This window comes from Gadus chalcogrammus, chromosome 15 (assembly GCF_026213295.1).
Source record: "Gadus chalcogrammus isolate NIFS_2021 chromosome 15, NIFS_Gcha_1.0, whole genome shotgun sequence".
Lineage (NCBI taxonomy): Eukaryota > Metazoa > Chordata > Actinopteri > Gadiformes > Gadidae > Gadus > Gadus chalcogrammus.
In genome coordinates, this window is record NC_079426.1 from 730,894 (window position 1) to 750,991 (window position 20,098).

General features: G+C 51.4%; 2 protein-coding genes across 2 annotated transcripts; one reads left to right on the top strand and one right to left on the bottom strand.

Annotated features, from left to right (window-relative positions):
* Positions 1–2: 2 nt before the first annotated feature.
* On the top strand, positions 3–1,806 carry npm3 (nucleophosmin/nucleoplasmin, 3). The gene is made up of 5 exons (XM_056609080.1): positions 3–226; positions 468–553; positions 658–777; positions 877–970; positions 1,221–1,806. Exons 1-5 carry the CDS (start codon positions 145–147, stop codon positions 1,322–1,324), a joined length of 486 nt encoding a protein of 161 aa, XP_056465055.1. The 5' UTR covers positions 3–144; the 3' UTR covers positions 1,325–1,806.
* Positions 1,807–10,037: 8,231 nt separating this feature from the next.
* LOC130404888 (E3 ubiquitin-protein ligase TRIM8-like) lies at positions 10,038–19,997 on the bottom strand. The gene is made up of 7 exons (XM_056609832.1): positions 19,079–19,997; positions 18,339–18,936; positions 12,789–12,884; positions 12,161–12,394; positions 11,065–11,096; positions 10,861–10,976; positions 10,038–10,711 (listed from the first exon to the last, which is right to left on the bottom strand). Exons 2-7 carry the CDS (start codon positions 18,906–18,908, stop codon positions 10,038–10,040), a joined length of 1,722 nt encoding a protein of 573 aa, XP_056465807.1. The 5' UTR covers positions 18,909–18,936; positions 19,079–19,997.
* Between the last annotated feature and the right edge of the window lie 101 nt (positions 19,998–20,098).

Below are 20,098 nucleotides of genomic sequence, written 5' to 3' on the forward strand. Positions count from 1 at the left end.
GACAACAACCACAACACATTTTCTTTGGCGCACAGTGATGACAAGCCCTCTGGCGTCATAAACTGCGTCGCACATGTCATGCTGTAGCGGGTTAGTTTTCTAACAGCGTGTCCAGGTAAAGTGTGCATTATAATTATAAGCAACATGTCTTGTGGAGATCTTGATCACGAACACGGCACAGACTGCGGGGCTATGAGCCAGCCCAAACTGGAAAGTTTTCTCTTCAGTAAGTATTGAACTAAAGGCCCGAGGAACCAGCTAACGTAGCATTGATTTAGTTTCGCACATGTGGGTCGGGGGTCTGAACCTCGGAAACTGATGCACGGTCTCAGGATGTTTTATCTTAAATTAAACGTGATGCGAAATCACTCGTGTCATGATTTACAGTTTATGATCTTTCAGACAAACATTACAATATCCTACATACCACAGACAGTGACTTAACTGCATTATTTTATTTTTTAAAGGCTGCGAACTCTCCTCCAAAGTACCGTTTTACACTTTCCAAGGGGATGAGGAGGAAGACTTGGAACACTTTCTTGAATTACGCACGGTATTTGAATTGCTAATACATGTTTAGTTTGTTCTGCAATACACTTCTTTTGTAGCTGTCACTGTGATTCGTGGTAACTAACACACGATGCCTGTCCACTCAAGGTTTGCATTGGAGAGGGGGCCAAAGAAGAGAGCAATGTAGTGGAGGTAACGGCTAAGAACCACCTTGGAAAGACCATTTCAGTGCCTATCGCCCACCTCCACATCAACTGCCTGCCTATGGTAATTCTACAATATATTTATACAGTTTTACTATTCATCCATTATTGATCTTCAATGTATATTCTTCCAAAATATTGAATGTCAATACCTTGTCTTCAGGTAAGTCTAGGAGAGTTTGAACTGAAGGCCCCAATAACCATTCGGCTAAAGGCTGGGACCGGACCTGTCACTGTTAGCGGTTTGCACCTTATCGGTAATCATCTGTCACCCGCTCTCATTACTCTAACTTATGCTCTTGCACACATGCACCCATTCGGCCACACGCACCATCGTGTTGAGGTTGGCAAATGTGAATATGATCTTTACTCAAAATATGACAACTTGGTTGTTGCCTAGTCAAATTAAACTGTTGAAATTGCTACTCTGAATAAACTTGAGAAACTATTGATGACAATCCAATGTAAAAGCAAACTTATGATCTTGTGTCTTCCTTGCCTGCCTAGCGTCTGAGGCTTCAGAGGCCGACTCTGAAGAAGAGGACGATGACGAGGAGATGGACGAAGAGATCGTCCCCATAATGCCAGCTAAGAAGAAGCAGAAGTCCTAGTGGCGTGCAGGTCTTTGGAACTGAGAGTCATCGTTCTTTTTTTTATTAATACCATGCCCCTTGTTGTTTATTACCTTTCAAACGGGTTTATTCCTTCTATGAACCTCAACAAGGATTACTGTCTGGGGAAGGCGGACTGTGTTTTGTGAGCCCTGTTTCCTTATGGGACTGTGGGCCTTCTCCTATCACCTCCATCTTCAGTCCATCTTATGCCAGCTCTGGTTTAGAGCTCACTTCGCAACCAGCTGTACTTGACTGTGGGCAGGTAATGTTTTTCATTCAGACGAACATGTGTTTTTTGTTATGATTTTTATCAAATGAAAGGTGTTTTATAGTGGGTGTGTGAGGAGCATTGTGATAATAAAACCACATTTTTACGAATGTGTATGCAAAGTACAATAGTTACATACTGCTGAAGTCCTTGTCTCAATTCGAAATACTAAAATGATTTTCTATCTTTATTAAAAACGTTAGATACATTTGGAAATTACCTATTTTTTTTCATCAGATTTGTGCAAAAGGCAATATCGCACTTAGTATATAAATTAAAAAAATCTGCGTAAACAGCAATTTAGGCAACACAACATATTATTAAGGTAAATAGCCATTCCTATCAGAGCAGGCTACTGTCAATGTAGCAGTATAAAGACTTTTGTAATCAGAAATCCAGATGTGGGGATAAGGCAGACGAACTCAAATCTGAGTGAAAGGGGATATATCTTCTTTTGCCACTTTTTTTTTTTGGGCCATGTTGCTGGGATCTGTAAGTGTGTTTTTGGCTGCTGGGATCTGTAAGTATGTTTTTGGCCAACACACTCGATCAGCAGTTGTAAAAAAGGTCTATGAAGATTTCAAATCGACACCGTAAAATCCCAGTCGGAAAGCTTTATCCAAACGCGAAAAACAAGTCGTCTTCTTGGTTATAATATATCCGTATCTAAACGGAAAACAAGGCCTACCTCTAACTCCGCCCCTTGCCTTCCTGCTTTCTGGACCTGTCTCTGTGCTATCCCCCAACCAGAAGTTCTATAACAGGCGGTTCACTAGATCCAGGATAACTACACGCCTAGCTGTAAAGAGAGCCTGAGGTTTGTCAGGGCTGTCTTCACAACGGCGTAACGAGGGTTGATCTCGGCCAAAGCGTTCTAGAGAGAGACGGGCGTGTTTGAGCGAGTTGTAGTTGGTGCCAAGAAGTGATCATATAATCCTCTTGATTGTCATGGAGCATCAGTGATGGAACGGGGTCACTTTCCCCACGTCGTATCAGCGCAGTGTTTCTGATCACAGCCCTTTGTGAGCAGGAGACACACGGCACCATGTTGGCTGTCCCTTTTATTCAGACACAATGGAGTCCCACGCTTTCCTGGCTCCAGTCTACACGGCCATGGAACCAGAGGATTAAGCTGTTGAGGTCTGAGAGATAGCATGATGAATAACACAGTGATTACAAATAATAGGAAACCACACACAGCGTATATCTGAATAAATGTATTGATGGCAGGCAGATTTTTTGCCTCGCATGTCTGAGGCAGGCACTCCTAGATGACTGTGATGTTTGGTTAATCAATTATCCTCTTTGCTCATAGTACAACATTTATTAAGGAGTCACAGGACTGTAATGGGACAAAAAATGTCTTCCGAACAGAAGCCTATTCTTTCTATACGCACTATGTGAGCGGTATTCATAACTTGCTGCCATGGTAACCGGAGAGACAACCACATGTGTGATTTCTTTAATGGCAGCTTTCCTTAAGGGAGCAGGATGAGGAGTCTTTGGAACAACAGCAGCTGCGTTGCTTGATTGCGGTGCATTGGAGCTGTAAGATCAATAGGTGAGGTTCTCTCTGGCTGTGGTTCTCATTTTAATGGTAAGTCCTATGAACAAGAGGACAACAATGACGAGCACCTTTTTGACTGCCTGAGTTAAGGGAACTGGCTGAAATGGCACCATGATAGTGCCAACTGGGCCTTGAACAACAAAGATAACCAAACGGTTTATGAAAATGAGAAGTTTTAATAGATTTCAATCCATTAATGGGTGACACTGCAAAAAGCATAGAAAAATGCTCAATATATGTAAAAAAAATTGTAACTATACTTCCAACAACATTTGAAATGTAGGCCATTTTCTTTAAAAAAAAATATATATATGGACTCCCCCTTCTATCCTAAGGCAAGGCCGGATCTTGCTGGGCCTTGGGAATGTGTGACGTTCCCATGAAGAGAGTATGTATTATGTTTTATGTGATATGATGGTATTCATGATATGATACACAAGTTGGGACCCAGTCTGCTATAGATAGAGACAAAGAAGCTTCCATATCATATCTCCATGCCACCATAACCCACAAACATAATACGTAGGCTCCCGTCATGGGAATGTCACACAGTAAGCTGCTGCTGCTGAAAAGGGCGCTCTGCATGCCACCTCCTGCCAGGGAAGGACGGATAAATAAGGGACAGGGGGGGGCCAGGTACAGGAACATCTAGACCGTAATAGCTCTAACGGCCGTATCGGCTGGTGGCTCTGTTTCAAGACACCATACACTATGTTTTAATAAAGTCTATTTCAGTGGTCCTTCTAAAACATGATCATCACAATATCTGGTCTACACTTTATGTCCGATATGTCGGTGCAACTTGTAGCTAAAATGGATTGCCATAACAATTAAATGTTCCAGCAACTCAAACAAAGACCCGAGTCAACCATCTTCTCTGAAGAAGTCCTTCATATTTTCGTTTCCCCCCCCATGCATTTCTAACCTGACCAAACTCTGATACGGATACCAATTCAGACGCATGTGTATGCATACCATACAATCAGTGCGGGTTTAAACATAATCATAATAATGATACAAATAATGACTGTTAGCGAGTACGCTTCGTCGACTTGGCCGTTGCCTGGCTTGTCAGGTCCAATACGTTTGGACGACGTCTGAGGATTCCTGCTGGGGTCGGGGCAGCGTTCGGGGCAGCGGTCGGGGCTGTGAAACCAGCTCCCTGAGCCCTCCTAATAAACACACGCACACTACAGTGCAGAGTTGGTCATAAGGCCTCTGCTAAATAGCTCTCTCAATAGATGACTGTCTGAGGAGAACACCTGGGACACAGGGGGCGGGAAGAGGAATTCCTCCTCATTTCCCGTACAATATGTCCTTTGTTTATTGATCACCAGCCTGAACAGCATCCGGTACACTCTCCCATGTGGATCTCCAACGCTGCCCTAAAGCAGGGTTTGTCAATGTTAAGGTTTCCCAGCAGGCGATAGGCTTCATGTCCTCTTTTCTATTTTAGCAGACGCTTCTGTACAAAGCGACTGACTGTGATATTCCTTGACTTGATATGTCTGTGTATAGGACATTACTCCTCACATGGTTTGGCTCAGGGCTTAGTCTGCCCAGAGGTAGACTAGGGTCATTGGGAATCAAAGCCAGTTCCAGACGACACTTGCAGGATGTGTTTCATCCAGGAGCAGAACGGTGTTATGGCTGGAGGGATCTGGGTGAAATCAGCCTAATGGTGGAATGCATGAGTCTTAAGTGTTCCTCTGTGTCGAGTGCCAGGTGGGAGTCTGCCTGCTCCGACATGCATCACAACACATGCTACACATCAGCAGACTCTAGTATCTACCCCCTCCAGACATAAGTTATGGATGCCTGATTATCGCCAACCCCACCTGGTTTCGAGAGTTCTCCATCACCTCTGGGGTCTTCGGTCTGGCCGACGTGGCGGGGAGATCGTCTGCAGTGTTTCCGCTTTCCGTCGGCTGGTCAATGTACTCCCTCACTTCATCATCTACCTGTTACTGCCTCAGCTCCCCCCAGGAGACCGACGCCTGGTGACAATCAACAGACCCGGACCCATTCAGTGTCAGAGTCTAACAGCTGTATCGGTGGTAACTGTGTTAGTGTGGAAGAAGGCTCCTTTACCAATAACCTTGAAAGATAAATACAAATATTAATTATACAATAGATCCGCATTCGATACTGTTTCCCTCTCTGATAAACGAGTGGAAAAATTAGTGAAACACCAGCTATGTCCAAACCTGAAGTTGCTATGGCAACAGCTTAAGCGTGCTACATCGTATCTTTTTAATCAACATTGGCAAGCCTGTTCGCCTCATAATAAATGCACCATCATTAATCAAACACGCAATCGCTGACTGACTGGCAGGAACAGATTCAGTCCAGAGACCTGTTTGACTGTAACAGAGATGATGGACACACAGGGGCAGGGGGTCAACCATAAAATAATGTCCAGTCCCATCTCTCTGGGGAGGGGGGGGGAGTGACGGGGGAAGAAAGAAGGACAAGAAGAAAGGAAGGATAAGAAAGAGACCGGAAAGAAAGAAAGAGGCCTCTGTTAGTATGAGAGCCAACTCTTCACTGGTTAGGTCCTGAAAACAACAGCTGCAACACAGCTGACACTTCCCAACACACACGCACACGCACACGCACACACACGTCTCCAACGTACGGCCAGGGCTTCAGGCAAGGGTGTGTTACTCTGCTGCGGACCCACCTGCCACAGCTGAGAACAGCTGTCAAGTGCATCATCCCGTACCTTAGCGAAGCTCCACCTCTCACTCACACACACGTACACACATACACACACACACACACATACACACACACACACACACACACACACATACACACACACATTCGGTTGACTTCTCACAAATGGATGAACGTGTACTATCAGGGTGATGACAATGGTTCCCTTGGCACCTGTACACACATTGGCTCCCGCAACAGGATGTGACACGCATGCACCGGTGCAGCACAGGGTAGAGCCCTCTGCCGGGGGGCGGGGCTCCAGACGGCTGCAGGCTGTGAACCACCAACCTCCTCACAGCAGAAGAACCTCTGCTGGGCGCCCGGGTGGTTCACCGGGCAGAGCGCGTAGCGCTAAGGCCCGAGCGCGTAGCCTTAAGGCCCGAGCGCGTAGCAGTAAGGCCCGAGCGCGTAGCCTTAAGGCCCGAGCGCGTAGCCTTAAGGCCCGAGCGCGTAGCAGTAAGGCCAGAGCGTGTAGCAGTAAGGCCAGAGCGCGTAGCCTTAAGGCCCGAGCGCGTAGCCTTAAGGCCCGAGCGCGTAGCCTTAAGGCCCGAGCGCGTAGCAGTAAGGCCAGAGCGCGTAGCAGTAAGGCCAGAGCGCGTAGCCTTAAGGCCCGAGCGCGTAGCCTTAAGGCCCGAGCGCGTAGCCTTAAGGCCCGAGCGCGTAGCAGTAAGGCCAGAGCGCGTAGCCTTAAGGCCCGAGCGCGTAGCCTTAAGGCCCGAGCGCGTAGCCTTAAGGCCCGAGCGCGTCGCCTTAAGGCCCGAGCGCGTCCCCTTAAGGCCCGAGCGCGTAGCCTTAAGGCCCGAGCGCGTAGCCTTAAGGCCCGAGCGCGTAGCCTTAAGGCCCGAGCGCGTCCCCTTAAGGCCCGAGCGCGTAGCCTTAAGGCCCGCGAGCGTGCAGCCTTAAGGCCCGAGCGCGTAGCCTTAAGGCCCGAGCGCGTAGCCTTAAGGCCCGAGCGCGTAGCGCTAAGGCCCGAGCGCGTAGCCTTAAGGCCAGAGCGCGTAGCCTTAAGGCCCGAGCGCGTAGCCTTAAGGCCCGAGCGCGTAGCCTTAAGGCCCGAGCGCGTAGCCTTAAGGCCCGAGCGAGTAGCAGTAAGGCCCGAGCGCGTCCCCTTAAGGCCCGGGCGCGTCCCCTTAAGGCCCAGCCTGACCCCAGCGACCCGGGTTCGACTCCTGCCCGTGGACCTCTGCTGCATGTCCTCTATCTCCCATTCCTTCCTGACCGTCTCACTCTATCATAAAGCATAACAATGGATCTTTAACTCGGGTAACCTTTGCTGGGTCCTCAGGTGACGTCCTGTCCCTCATGGTTAGATTATGGACCAAATTAAACGAGGACGTGTGAACAGAATGTAAGCAGAAATACAAATTAAAAATGATTCAGGGGCTTTTGTAATATCGTCTATAACCAAGTCCATACTGAGTTCTTTCCAGGCTGATTAATAATCATTTTTTGGACCAATTTAAATTATGCATTAGTGTTGTGTGTTTTTGATTTGCTGTGCTGGGTAATTCAGTGCTATTCATTCCTTTGTCTGGAGAATGAATCAGTGTTAAAACGATTCGAATAGGGGCTTGCAGGCAGAATCGTACCACCTCTCTTTCCACTGTAACTGAATCCCAGCTTCATCTCTCGTCGTCTTTTGCTTTGCACGCATTCAACGCCTTCCAAGCCGTTGTCAGGTTAAAAGTGCAGCGCAAATCATGGTTCTCACTCATCGATTTCAGAGAAACCTCTTTGAGCACAGGGCCAAACAAAGAGGTGGGCTGAGTGTGTGTGTGTGTGTGTGTGTGTGTGTGTGTGTGTGTGTGTGTGTGTGTGTGTGTGTGTGCGTGTGCGTCTGTGTATCTTTTTGGGTGGAAAAGGTCCATAAATATGTGATGAGCTCCACCTTCCTCCACTATGTCTCTTATTATCTCTCCCTTCAAACTGTGCACCTCCTCCCCCCCTTACCGACCCCCACCCTCCCCCATCTCGTCTCCTCCCTCCGTCAGCCCCTCACCCCTCTCCCCCCTCCCCCCCAGCGAGGGAGGAAGGGGGGAGGGGATCAATGAAAGGAGCGTGAGTGACAGATAAGTAGATGACTGCGCTGTCCCGGCCCTCATTCATACTCTGCTTATATCATCCAACCGCTAACCCTCCCACCCCCACCCCCTCCCCCTCCTCCGCCCCCCCCCCCCCCCCCCCTCCTCCACCCCCCCTTCCTCCTCCACTTTGGGACCCAGCAAATTATACCCCTGAAGGAGCGAGAGGGAGCAGGGGGAGAAAAGAGGGAGGGAGGTGCTATACTTATCACTTATTTCTGCTCCTCCGTGACTTAGCTCAGCGATCCCCTCATGAGACGGAGAGAAGGACAGATATGGAAGGGGAGGGCATCAGGTGAGCTGCTCCTCAAGCAGCCAGTACGAGTCTATACCGTCCGTGGCTGACCCCCCATCCCTTGAACTATACTCCTCACTTCCGGAATTCTTTTGGTGTGTTTACATAATGAACGGATAGCGGATCAGATACAGGGCGTGGTGAGGTAAACAGAAGTGGTTGACCCGACAGAAATATCAAATGAACAAAACACACACTCCTTTTTCCTATTACAAACATCCCGAGTACGCAATGCATTCCAAGCATGCGTGCGTGCGTGTCAAATGGCATTTGCAACAGCGCAACACTGGGTAACCTATTGTTTTATATACACAGCGGTAAGAACGACCATGAAATACCATCGGCTCGTTTTAATGTCTTAGATTTTAATTTTTTGGTGTACTCAACATCTTGTACAAAAAAGTCACGAAAAACCGGACAATTTTGTTTGGAGTCCATTGTGCGTGTGTGTGTGTGTGTGTGTGTGTGTGTGTGTGTGTGTGTGTGTGTGTGTGTGTGTGTGTGTGTGTGTGTGTGTGTGAGCGTGTGTACGTCACATGGAGTGCATTGGGGAAGATCCTGCATGCTTTCAGCTACTGACAGGAAATCAAGCGCTTGAAGAAGTTCAAGAAGGCCGACAGTAGGCTGTGTCTTGAGGCACGAGCGTCTCTGGGGCTGTGGTCGGGCCCTCGGACAAAGGATATGTTGTTGTTGTTGTTGTTTGCTTTTCTACATGTACCTGTTCAAACGGATTCAAGAGCCCATATTTACAGTAACACTTACAGGCCAATCAAATGCACCCACATATACTAAATAATAATAATAATAATAATAATAATAATAATGAAATCAGACCCATGAAGATGGATAATCGTAGGTAGAAATGAATTCATTTCTCTGTGCTATTATAATGATTTGAGGCGGGGGGGAATGTTGGGGTTTAGGTTGACCTGAACGTGTTGGACCAACCAGTACCTCGCCGACGGGACCACCAAGTCAGTCTGAGACCACCCAGTCTCAGAACGTACACGGTGGCAGCGTAGTGGAACGCCGTTGTAACAGTTTATATTCAGGGCCACCAGAGCCTGGACTCACCCCTAGTGTCCAAACACAGAAGAGACTGAAGCCAAAACTTGATGAGGCGCGTTTCCCCCAAAAGTACGCTGAAGGATCTGTTGTTTGAGACCAAGTCCGCTCGGAGTGGAGCCCGGCGCTGTGAGGGCGAGGAGCCCGGCGCTGTGAGGGCGAGGAGCCCGGCGCCGTGAGGGAGAGGAGCCCGGCGCCGTGAGGGAGAGGACGCCGGCGCCGTGAGGGAGAGGAGCCCGGCGCCGTGAGGGAGAGGACGCCGGCGCCGTGAGGGAGTGGAGCCCGGCGCCGTGAGGGAGAGGAGCCCGGCGCCGTGAGGGAGAGGAGCCCGGCGCCGTGAGGGAGAGGAGCCCGGCGCCGTGAGGGAGAGGAGGAAGGAAGGAAGGAAAGGAAGGAAGGAAAGGAAAGGACGACAACGTGGTTCACCTCCCAGAAAGAGAAGCAGACGACAACATAACCGAGAGAGACGGAGACGCCGACGCCTGAAGCCCCCCCTGCGGCTCGCCCCCCCCTGCGGCCCGGCCCCCCCTGCGGCCCGGCCCCCCCTGCGGCACGCCCCCCCCTGCGGCCCGGCCCCCCCTGCGGCTCGGCCCCCCCTGCGGCACGCCCCCCCCTGCGGCTCGGCCCCCCCTGCGGCCCGGCCCCCCCTGCGGCTCGGCCCCCCCTGCGGCTCGGCCCCCCCTGCGGCTCGGCCCCCCCTGCGGCTCGGCCCCCTAGCTGGTGACGTAGTGCTTGGCGCTCTGCCCGTACAGCCCGTAGAAGTCTGGGTGTCGGGGGGCCTGGGACGTGTCCATCCAGTCCCGCATGGAGAGACCCTGCAGGGGCTGGCCGGGGGCCAGGGGGGGCTGGGGGGGGAACTCCTGAGAGCCCATCCAGGGGTAGGGGTCCGAGGGCGGGTAGGGGGGCCGGCCGCGCGGGGGGGGCACGCGGGAGCAGCAGCAGTTATCCAGGGAGCACACCAGGATCTTGCGGCCGTACTGCGGCAGCCCGTTCTGCTGCTGGGGGCCCGCCCCTCCGGGGTAGGGGCCCTGGGGGAACATGGAGCCCAGCGGGTGGGCCGCGGCCCCCAGGTGCTGCTGCTGCTGGGCGGAGCCGTCCGGGGCCCTGACGCTGGGGCCCGGGCCCGGGTGGGGGGGCTGGGAGGCCAGGCCCTCGGGGGGGTAGAGGGTGGACGGGCCCCGCAGGCCCTGGTGGTGGGGGGGGTCCCCCAGGAAGGCCCTCTTGCCGCCGGAGCCCACCAGCGGGGGGTCCTGGGGGCCGGAGGGGCCCGGGTGCTGGCCCTCGGGGAAGGCCGACGCGTGCTTCCTCTTCTCCAGGGAGGAGGAGGAGGAGGCCCCGCCCCTCGGGGACGAGACGCACTGCAGAACGGACGAACCGCTCACCGGTTCTGGGAGGGGTGGAGGAGCACGGGTTAGAGCAGAGGACAAAAAAGGGTGAAAACACTCCTTCAAATTCCACCACATGTGGCCAAAGGGTAAAGGTATGAAAACCAAAATAGAGTCGATATGAAATGACGCTCAACGTTCTTCTCCTCACCGCTGAGCACCTTCCGCAGACTGTGCTCCCTCTTGGTGATCTCAGAGAGCAGCAGGTGGGAGGTGAGCTGGCCCACTCTCTGGGGGGGCAGGGCGCTGTCCAGGTACCACGTTGACCTGCCGCCGGACACACACAGTCAATAAGCAGGGAGAACGGGTCCCTTAAAGAAGTCGCTCACAGGTAGACCACAACAGAAGCTCTCACCTGTCCATTAACAGCTGGTACGGCTTCGTGTTCTGAAAGTAGGGGAGGACCAGAGATGAGACTTCATGATATTTGAACATACATAAATCAGCTAAAAGATTGAATCAGTGCGTGAACTTTCCTTGCGTGTGAAGAAAACGACCTCAGGCAGCAGAGAACAAGGACAGAAATGAGCGTGTAGACGACAAAACCGTTGACTTCTGTCTGAGTGTGAAACGTCTGGGTGTGTCTGCCTGCCGGTATGTGTCACCACACACTCACACCTAAATCCATCCGCTTAACTTCATTATGTTATTCGTTCAACAACTCTGCAAATCAACAAACCATTTGCAATTCATTTGTCCAGCGTTGTGGAGACGCAAATTCCCTCCCTTTGAATTTGTGCCTGTGTGTGTGTGTGTGTGTGTGTGTGTGTGTGTGTGTGTGTGTGTGTGTGTGTGTGTGTGTGTGTGTGTGTATGTGTGTGTGTGTGTGTGTGTGTGTGTGTGTGTGTGTGTGTGTGTGTGTGTGTGATGTCATGCTGTAACAGGGTGTGTGTGTGTGTGTGTGTGTGTGTGTGTGTGTGTGTGTGTGTGTGTGTGTGTGTGTGTGTGTATGTGTGTGTGTGTGTGTGTGTGTGTGTGTGTGTGTGTGTGTGTGTGTGATGTCATGCTGTAACAGGGTGTGTGTGTGTGTGTGTGTGTGTGTGTGTGTGTGTGTGTGTGTGTGTGTGTGTGTGTGTGTGTGTGTGTGTGTGTGTGATGTCATGCTGTAACAGGGTGTGTGTGTGTGTGTGTGTGTGTGTGTGTGTGTGTGTGTGTGTGTGTGTGTGTGTGTGTGTGTGTGTGTGATGTCATGCTGTAACAGGGTGTGTGTGTGTGTGTGTGTGTGTGTGTGTGTGTGTGTGTGTGTGTGTGTGTGTGTGTGTGTGTGTGTGTGTGTGTGTGTGTGTGTGTGTGATGTCATGCTGTAACAGGGTGTGTGTGTGTGTGTGTGTGTGTGTGTGTGTGTGTGTGTGTGTGTGTGTGTGTGTGTGTGTGTGTGTGATGTCATGCTGTAACAGGGTGTGTGTTGGAGAGGGGTTGCAGGGGGGACGGTGGATAGGGGCCCCCCCTACCTTCATGAAGCTGATGTTCTCCGCCTTGTGGTAGACCAGCTGTGCCGAGCTCTTGAGTTTGTCCGCCTCCTGCCGCTTCTCTTTGAGCTGCTGGGCCTGCTGGGAGTTCTTGTGGCGGTACGCGCTGTGGGCATTGTCCAGCAGCTGCATGGTCTCACTCAGGTCCTCCTCCAGCAGCGCCTGCATTCGCCGGTACTGGACTTTGACACGCTCCTTGAGCTCACTCACCGCGTCCTGGAGAGAGAGGGGGGGGGGGGGCGAGAGAGGAGTGTGAGAGGAGGGACACACACACACACACACACACACACACACACACACACACACACACACACACACACACACACACACACACACACACACACACACACACACTATGCTTCCATACAGTAGAGATGAACTTGGTCAGTTTGAATCATTGCAGCAGCAGCTCCACAAACACACAACATGGTACAAAAGCAGGACTGAATGTGAATGCGATTCACAATTTGGACCATGAGGAAATCAATGGCTCGTTAGTGTGCTATGAGAGAGCTCCTTTATAGGAGTGGGGGGATGGTGGTGTGTGTGTGTGTGTGTGTGTGTGTGTGTGTGTGTGTGTGTGTGTGTGTGTGTGTGTGTGTGTCTGTACCTTCACCAGCGTCTTGTCCGACTCCAGTTTGCTGAGCTGCTCATCGATGTTCTGAACACGGCCGTCCAGTCGCTCCTGCTGCCTCATCAGACGGCCCTAAGAGCCACCCAGGAATATATTAGAGGAACTCTCACACACACACACACACACACACACACACACACACACACACACACACACACACACACACACACACACACACACACACACACACACACACACACACACACACACACACACACACACACACACACAGGCCCTGCTGAACCCCGGGCCGCGGCGTGACCTGTGCTGAACTGACCGCCATTCGTCCGTCACCACGGCAACCCCTTCCCAGAATCCTAAACGGCCCACAGCAAGGGGGGGGGGGGGGGGTCAGCCAGCAGCGCAAGGAGAGAAATCAAATCTGTGGACGATTCTGGTTTGTGAATTCATAGGGGATAATGAAACATCAAGCTAATGTTGGGACAAGCCCAACTCTCTCCCTCTCTCTCTCTCCCCCTCTCTCCCCCCCCTCTCTCCCCCCCTCTCTCTCTCCCCCTCTCCCTCTCCCCCCCTCTCTCCCTGTGTGAGCTGAGTCTGAGGGGAGCCCCCGGGCCCCTCTAAAGGCCCGGTGAGTGTAATCCTCTCCATGTACTGCAGGAGACGCAGATCAATCTGCTGCTAGAGGCTGACAGCTCCCAGGGATCAGGGAGGGCAGGTAGAGGCTTTAATGAACTCGTTCTGCATGGGAACGGCACCATGCCCAAATAAGAGAAAAGAGGCTGTCATGGCAACAAAGCGCCTGCGTATGTATTTATATGGGAAAGCAAAAAAAAAATGCGTGTGCGTGTGCATGGGAAAGAAAGAGGGCTGTGTGTGTGTGTGTGTGTGTGTGTGTGTGTGTGTGTGTGTGTGTAGGTCTAAACTCAGCCCCCTCTCTTCCTCCCTCCCTGCCCTCATTGTTTGCATTGGTCTGTGTGTCAGTGACAGATTGTCATGTCTGTGTGCGAAACACTGGTCTGCCCCCCCGTCTCTCTCTCTCCTACCCTCTCTCTCTCCTACCCTCTCTCTCTCGCTATCTATCCGTCTCTCTCTCTCCTACCGTCTCTCTCTCTCTCGCTATCTATCCGTCTCTCTTTCCCAATGTTTGCCAGGGTGGGAATGCGATTGATGGAAATCAATAGTGAGGCAAAAGGCTCCGCTTTCACACAAACACAACCCAACGTGAGGCAGTAACCAGGCCTCGTTAAAAGCCGGGCAACGCAGACGATCATGAGTGGATTAAGATAAAGAAGTGGAAGAAACAAAAGATGATCAGAAGAACGATCGATCAATCGACACACAGCAGTTGGTTCCGGCAGACATTCCTCCAGTTCCTAGGGAGCGGTCAGCGGAGCAGCTAGACGGGGAACCACGGCAACAGCCTCTCCCGGCTGCCACAGAGCTGCCCTGAGGACCACCAGCGGCTTCAGGGCCCCTCGCTGTAGACACCGCCGACTGCCGTAGGTTCTGCTAGGCTACCCGTCTACAAGGCTCGGACACACTGTATCTCCACAGACTCAACGGGGTCAGACCAGCGGCGAGGGACGGCGGCTCTGAGACATAAATAATTATTTTTAAAGTTTCAGTTCCTGTGGTAAAAAATAGAATATAAAAGGACCGAAAAAGGCAGAGTCCCACGCTAGACGTGTGAAACTACAATGTGCTTTGTGTTACTGGAATCTCAGCCGAGTGTGAAACCACGGGGGGGTGGGGGGTGGGGCCCTCCCATCAGCTACAAAAGCCGGGCCCACGCCTCAAAGCCAGCCCACCTGGAGGAGCCGGGTTTATAGCCGCCGTCGAGCTAGCGCAGCAGGCCGTCATCGGGGGTTTATAGCCGCCGTAGAGCTAGCGCAGCAGGGCCGTCATCGGGGGTTTCATTCCCTGACGCAATGCTGCCGGCCATCGCCTCTGCTCAGGGAATGATGCCATTAGGACTAAACGCCACGTGTGTATCTGTAACCATATAGTGGCCAATCGCTCGGGCTCCATTCCTATAAAAGGTGGAAGTGCGCGCCACCGTCCGCTGTACAACGGCCACGGTGACCTCATCTCTGCCGGCAGCAGCAGCTACGGGGACGAGAAATACAGATGAAGTTCTCCTTCATGAGCCACTAAGCAAACAATGTTGTTCAATACCTTTCCCCTATCAAATAGAATAAATAGGCACAGTGTGTCTTCTGTTGACAGACACGGCTTTGTCTAGACTCACTCCAAACTAATTCACCCAAGCTAGGACTGAGAATAATTGACAAATTGAAGGCAGGGACACATATTATATTCCACATTAGACTATCCTTAGACGGGTCGACTCTTCTTACGTCCACAGACCAGAACTGTCCTTTTGGTTCTACCCTTCCTCTCCCCTCTGGTCACTTGATATTCATCTATATCGATTTTCCCAGACCCCCTTTCCCAAGCCTCATCCGGGCTCCAAGTGAGGTCAATGCATATCACATGTCAAATGAATGTAGGCCTATTCCTTTAGTCACCCGGCCATGACACATCCCTCATTTATTACAACCCCCCCACCCAGCCAAACAACACCCCATGATCTTCATAGCACACACTTGTGTGAGGGAGTTATGGTTAAAAACTGGCCAACATTTCCCACAAAGTATTGCTTTTATATTTTGCACTTGGGAGCAACCAGGAAGCTAGTTAAGGAGTGTTCCCAAAATGTTTGGAGACTTTATGAACGCATTCTACTTAGAAGTGAACTTACCCCGCGTGGTATAAAACAAGTGATTCATAAACCATTATAAACTAGCATTCCTGAAACCCTGGTTTAACATACCCTCTGGACAAAATGCATACAAAAAGAAGTTGTCTTTTGCATTGTAGCCCCAGGGTTCACCCCGACCCCGACCCTCGGAGCAAACCATCTTGCTTATTTTGCCTCGTTCCCTCCAATCCTCCCTTTGTCCCATGTGCCTGAAATAACAGGAGGCAAACATTGGGAACATTCTGTTTGCTGATCTCCCCTGGCAGCGTGAAAGCCTACCTTTATCAAGATTAAACCCCCCAGTGATCACTGCGCCCCCCCCGCGGGGCCATCAGGTATCTGGACACACCCCCGGGTCGCGCAGGATGCTCATGTTTAAATGAAGAGCCCCGGGCTCAATGGACACAGAGGCTCTTTCACAATCAACCCACAAACTATTCCCCACGTCTGATGTCATCCGCCTGCCCTCCGCATTTCTGGGGAACTGACTCACAGTCTGAGCCGTCGCTGGGAGCAGCCGATAGCGCAGCAGGCCTTCCACCGGGCCTTCCACCGGGCCTTCCACCGGGCCTTCCACCGGGCCTTCCACCGGACACCACTTCCTGGCCGGCCGTGCTCGGAGACGAGGGGAAGGTGAGGCTGCGTGGGAAGTCAGCCCTCCTCCTCATCAGTTTTCCTGAGATTGGTTTATCTCCCTCAGTACCTCCTCTTATGGGTTCCAGCGCCCACAGCGCAGCTCTGCTTCCCCTGTCCCCTTGGAGGCAAAGAGCCAAAGCCAACTGCTAAGTTATGAGCTTGGTAAGATTGTGCTTTCATTCTGTGTTTATCACATCACCTCCTGGGGAATTCAAATTCTTTCCGTAAAACTGAGCGCGCTGGTTCCCAGGAGTGCGAGACCTCACAGCAAGAAGAGATAAGGGAACTTTGCCCAGCGACTGCTGTTGAAAAACCGATGTCCGATGTTTTTTAAAAGCAATAGGTTATTCATTTTTACTGCCTTTATATCTCTGCCCATTGGCATCTTTAGCACTTCTAGCCGTCCTGGAAGGGACGAGGAGCTTCTGGTTCCATCTCAGGGTTCTCTCCTTCCGGTTTGGGTTTGTTTTGGGATGACTTTCCTTGGCCTTCGGTGGCCTGGGGGTAGAGGTTGTAAATGTCGTACGACAGTGGCCTGTGAAGCCCTCTGAAACTGTAACTGCAGGCCATACAAATACATTTGACTTGACTCAAGATTAAATGCAAAACAAGCATGTGAATTCAATATTAGAATAGGACAATTTGCACAGACGAAGTAAAACAGAAAATACCTGACATCATGCTCCACAATGGCTTTGGAGTTACAAGGCAGTGCTGGCGGATGGGGGGGGGGGGGGGGTTTAATAAGAACACACTTAAGAAACAGCGGACCCCCTGTAATGCACCAAGTGGGGGGGTTGTGAAGGTGGAAGAAGAGCCTTCTCTTTTGGAAGCCTGACTCCTGTATGACTCCTGTTAACCAGCAAACAGCCAGTTGTGAAAGAACACAGGTGTGTGCGTGTGCGTGCATGTGTGCGTTTGTGTGTGTGTGTGTGTGTGAAGACCAGCTGTGTAGAAAGGGCTGAACAGACATCTTTTGTCCCAATAATAGCTCTGAACTGGGCCAAGGGTTGGAATAAAGACCAGGGTGGAGGTCCGCACAGCCGACACAAAATATTACACGCATCCATAACATTCCATAGCGAAACGTTACTATCATCACAACTCTGTCGTTATGGCAACGCGGCAGATGGACGAGAAGGTATACGGAACGGCATCGTGTGGGTGGCTTGCCTTACACCTTTCCCACTTATCTCCACAATAGTGGTAGTATGCATGTAATAACGTAGCAACTCTCTGTATGCGTCTCTCCCCCCCTCTCTCCCTCTCTCCCTCTCTCCCTCTCTCGGTGAACGCTGAGAGCAGCCTTGCGGTGTGTGAGAAACATTCTTCCTCTCTTCCTCCCAAGGCCGGCTGTGCCAGGAGCGCTCTCTCTCTGGCTCATTATTATTCACCTGATGCCTCGTACAAACCACCTCGCCTGTCCAATCCCGCCTCTCCTCCCCCTCGCCCCTCACAGACCCGCAAAGTTCAAACCTTCTTTCTCATACTCACATCACCAGATTGAAAGGTTTAAAAAGAAATAAGTATTCTGTGATAGTGAATGATACCGGCACCAATTTCTTTATTTTTAGCATTAAGTAAATCTACAATAATCCCAACTGGTCCAATGATCCCCATGTCATTGATAATCAGCCAATCAGAAGTGGGTTATCTTAGGACAGGGTCTTGAGCCACAGTGTGTTCATACAGTGCTTTACCTTTCCCCATTGATGAATCCAGAGGCCGCAGTGATGAAAGCCTGATGGGAACTCCTGTGGCTGCAGATTGCATCATAGGACACATCCGCAGGCAGGCGCACAACACACAGGCCTGACTCCAGTATGGAGTATGGAGAGAGTGTGTGTGTGTGTGTGTGTGTGTGTGTGTGTGTGTGTGTGTGTGTGTGTGTGTGTGTGTGTGTGTGTGTGTGTGTGTGTGTGTGTGTGTGTGTGCGGCCCATCCAGCCGGCCTTTCAACTGTCCAGTCCTCTCAGATCAGTTAGATCAGGGGGCTGGAGACAAGAAGAGTACTCTCTGCCTCTCACCATTAAAATACAAAACCTGATGAACAGCAAGCAATAACTAGACTGCTGGAGCGAGGAGTGGGCCTGTAGGAGTATATAGGATTTAAAAGGGTGTGTGTGCGTGTGCGTTGACCGGCGGGCTCCTCAGAGAGCTAGTATTTACCTGCATGTGCGTGCGCTGCGTGTCCACGTCGCAGACAGAGTGCCTCTGGCCCGCGCAGTGGGAGATACAGCAGAACTGACACACGGCCACCTGCTCGTCCTCGCAGTGGAACAGCCTGTACTCCTCGTGGCGGGGGCAGCTCCACGCCCGGAGCTCCTCCACGTCCACCAACAGGTGCCCCGGGCCGGGGCAGGGCTGCTGCAGGTGGGTTTGGATGTGCGACTGGCAGCACGGCTCCTTGCAGCGGAGGCAGACCTTCTGTACCGGGAGCGGGGGGCCTCTCCGACAGAGGATACAGTGGAGAATTACGGGGGCTTTCTCCGTGTTCAGCGCGTTGAACCGCTCCACGATGTTGGCGAGTTTGATGTTCTTCTCGAGCGCGGGCTTCTGGCTGTAGTCGTGGTTGCACTCGGGGCAGCGCACGGCCGCCGCGTCCTTCGCCCAGGCCTCCGATATGCAGCCATGGCAGAAGTTGTGCTTGCACGGCAGTTGAATGGGCTCGTCGAATACGTTGAGGCAAATGGGACACAAAAGTTCTTCCTCGAAGCAGTTTTTCCAGTCCTCATCCATGATGCGGGATTTGATACCTGTCCTGTGTCTGGGTAAAAAAAAAAAAACGTGGATAGTTCGCCTAATTATAAGGGGGACAAATGCTATTAAACGTTGTTATGCGCGGACTTTGATTTGTCTATTCTGTAGTGGATAAGCCATACACAACGAATGCTTGGCTGTGCGTTTACCTTGCACCTCGCTTGAGTTTTGTTTTTTTTCCTACAGGAAGCTTTCTGCCGTGAAGACAGGTGACGGAAATTCCTCCTGGGTAATTGATTCGGACTGTGTTTCGCGATTAACCAAAAGTGGTGGTGGAGGCGGGTCACTGATCACAAATTCATCCCGTTTTAAAAAATCAAAGGCGAGGCATTAAGCGAGACTCATTCCTACGAGGGGTTCATTTAAAAACCAAGCGACAACTTGCTCCGGGATAACACTGGCGTACTCACTCGATATCTCATCACCTACATAGCGATTACGCTGCGATTACACCGTGGACCGTGGTTAATAACACATCCGGGCTTTGTTATCAGCCACTTGACATTTGTTTTTGTGAATAAAAAGCAACGTTACCAACTATTTATTCTCCATGTCGTCCGCAGCCTCCGGTGCACCTATAGCAGCATAGTCCGCGAACAGATATCTCAGCGCTTCGCCGTCAGCCTTAAATAGGAGAAACCTCCCAGCCCTCGCGTTTTCAGCGGGCTATCCGGTAGTTCACTAATGTATAATTAAATCCCCTTTTCGGTGTTGGTTAGGCAGCCGTGATTCCCCTTGAATTCCTCGACTGTATTTATAGGTTAGGGCGACGTAGAAACACAACTCGCGAGCCTTGAGCTCTCTCTCTCTCTCACTCACACACACACACACACACACACACACACACACACACACACACACACACACACACACACACACACACACACACACACACACACACACCGACACACACAGAGACACACTCACACACATATACACACACACACACACTGACTGCCCCTGCCTCGGATAACGTGACCACGTGACCCGTCAGAGTGGCTAGCTAAAGGGGGAGGAGTCCGAGAGGGACGGGCAAGGGAACGATGAGAGCAAACTCTACCGGGGAAATTGCAAATGACCGGTGTATGTAATTATGATCCGTCCCCCTTTGTCCCTTTCAGCCCACTGTGTGAATGCATTAGTATATTAAATAAACCCCACTTAAAGGC

Excerpts from the sequence above, each read along its gene's own strand:
- LOC130404888 (XM_056609832.1), bottom strand. The coding sequence starts at position 18,908 with ATGGATGAGGACTGGAAAAACTGCTTCGAGGAAGAACTTTTGTGTCCC. Across the intron at positions 11,097-12,160 it reads AGAACATCAGCTTCATGAAG|AACACGAAGCCGTACCAGCT; the intron begins GTAGGGGGGGCC and ends CCCTACTTTCAG. Across the intron at positions 10,712-10,860 it reads TCTGCGGAAGGTGCTCAGCG|AACCGGTGAGCGGTTCGTCC; the intron begins GTGAGGAGAAGA and ends CACCCCTCCCAG.
- npm3 (XM_056609080.1), top strand. The coding sequence starts at position 145 with ATGTCTTGTGGAGATCTTGATCACGAACACGGCACAGACTGCGGGGCT. Across the intron at positions 227-467 it reads ACTGGAAAGTTTTCTCTTCA|GCTGCGAACTCTCCTCCAAA; the intron begins GTAAGTATTGAA and ends TATTTTTTAAAG. Across the intron at positions 778-876 it reads ACATCAACTGCCTGCCTATG|GTAAGTCTAGGAGAGTTTGA; the intron begins GTAATTCTACAA and ends CCTTGTCTTCAG.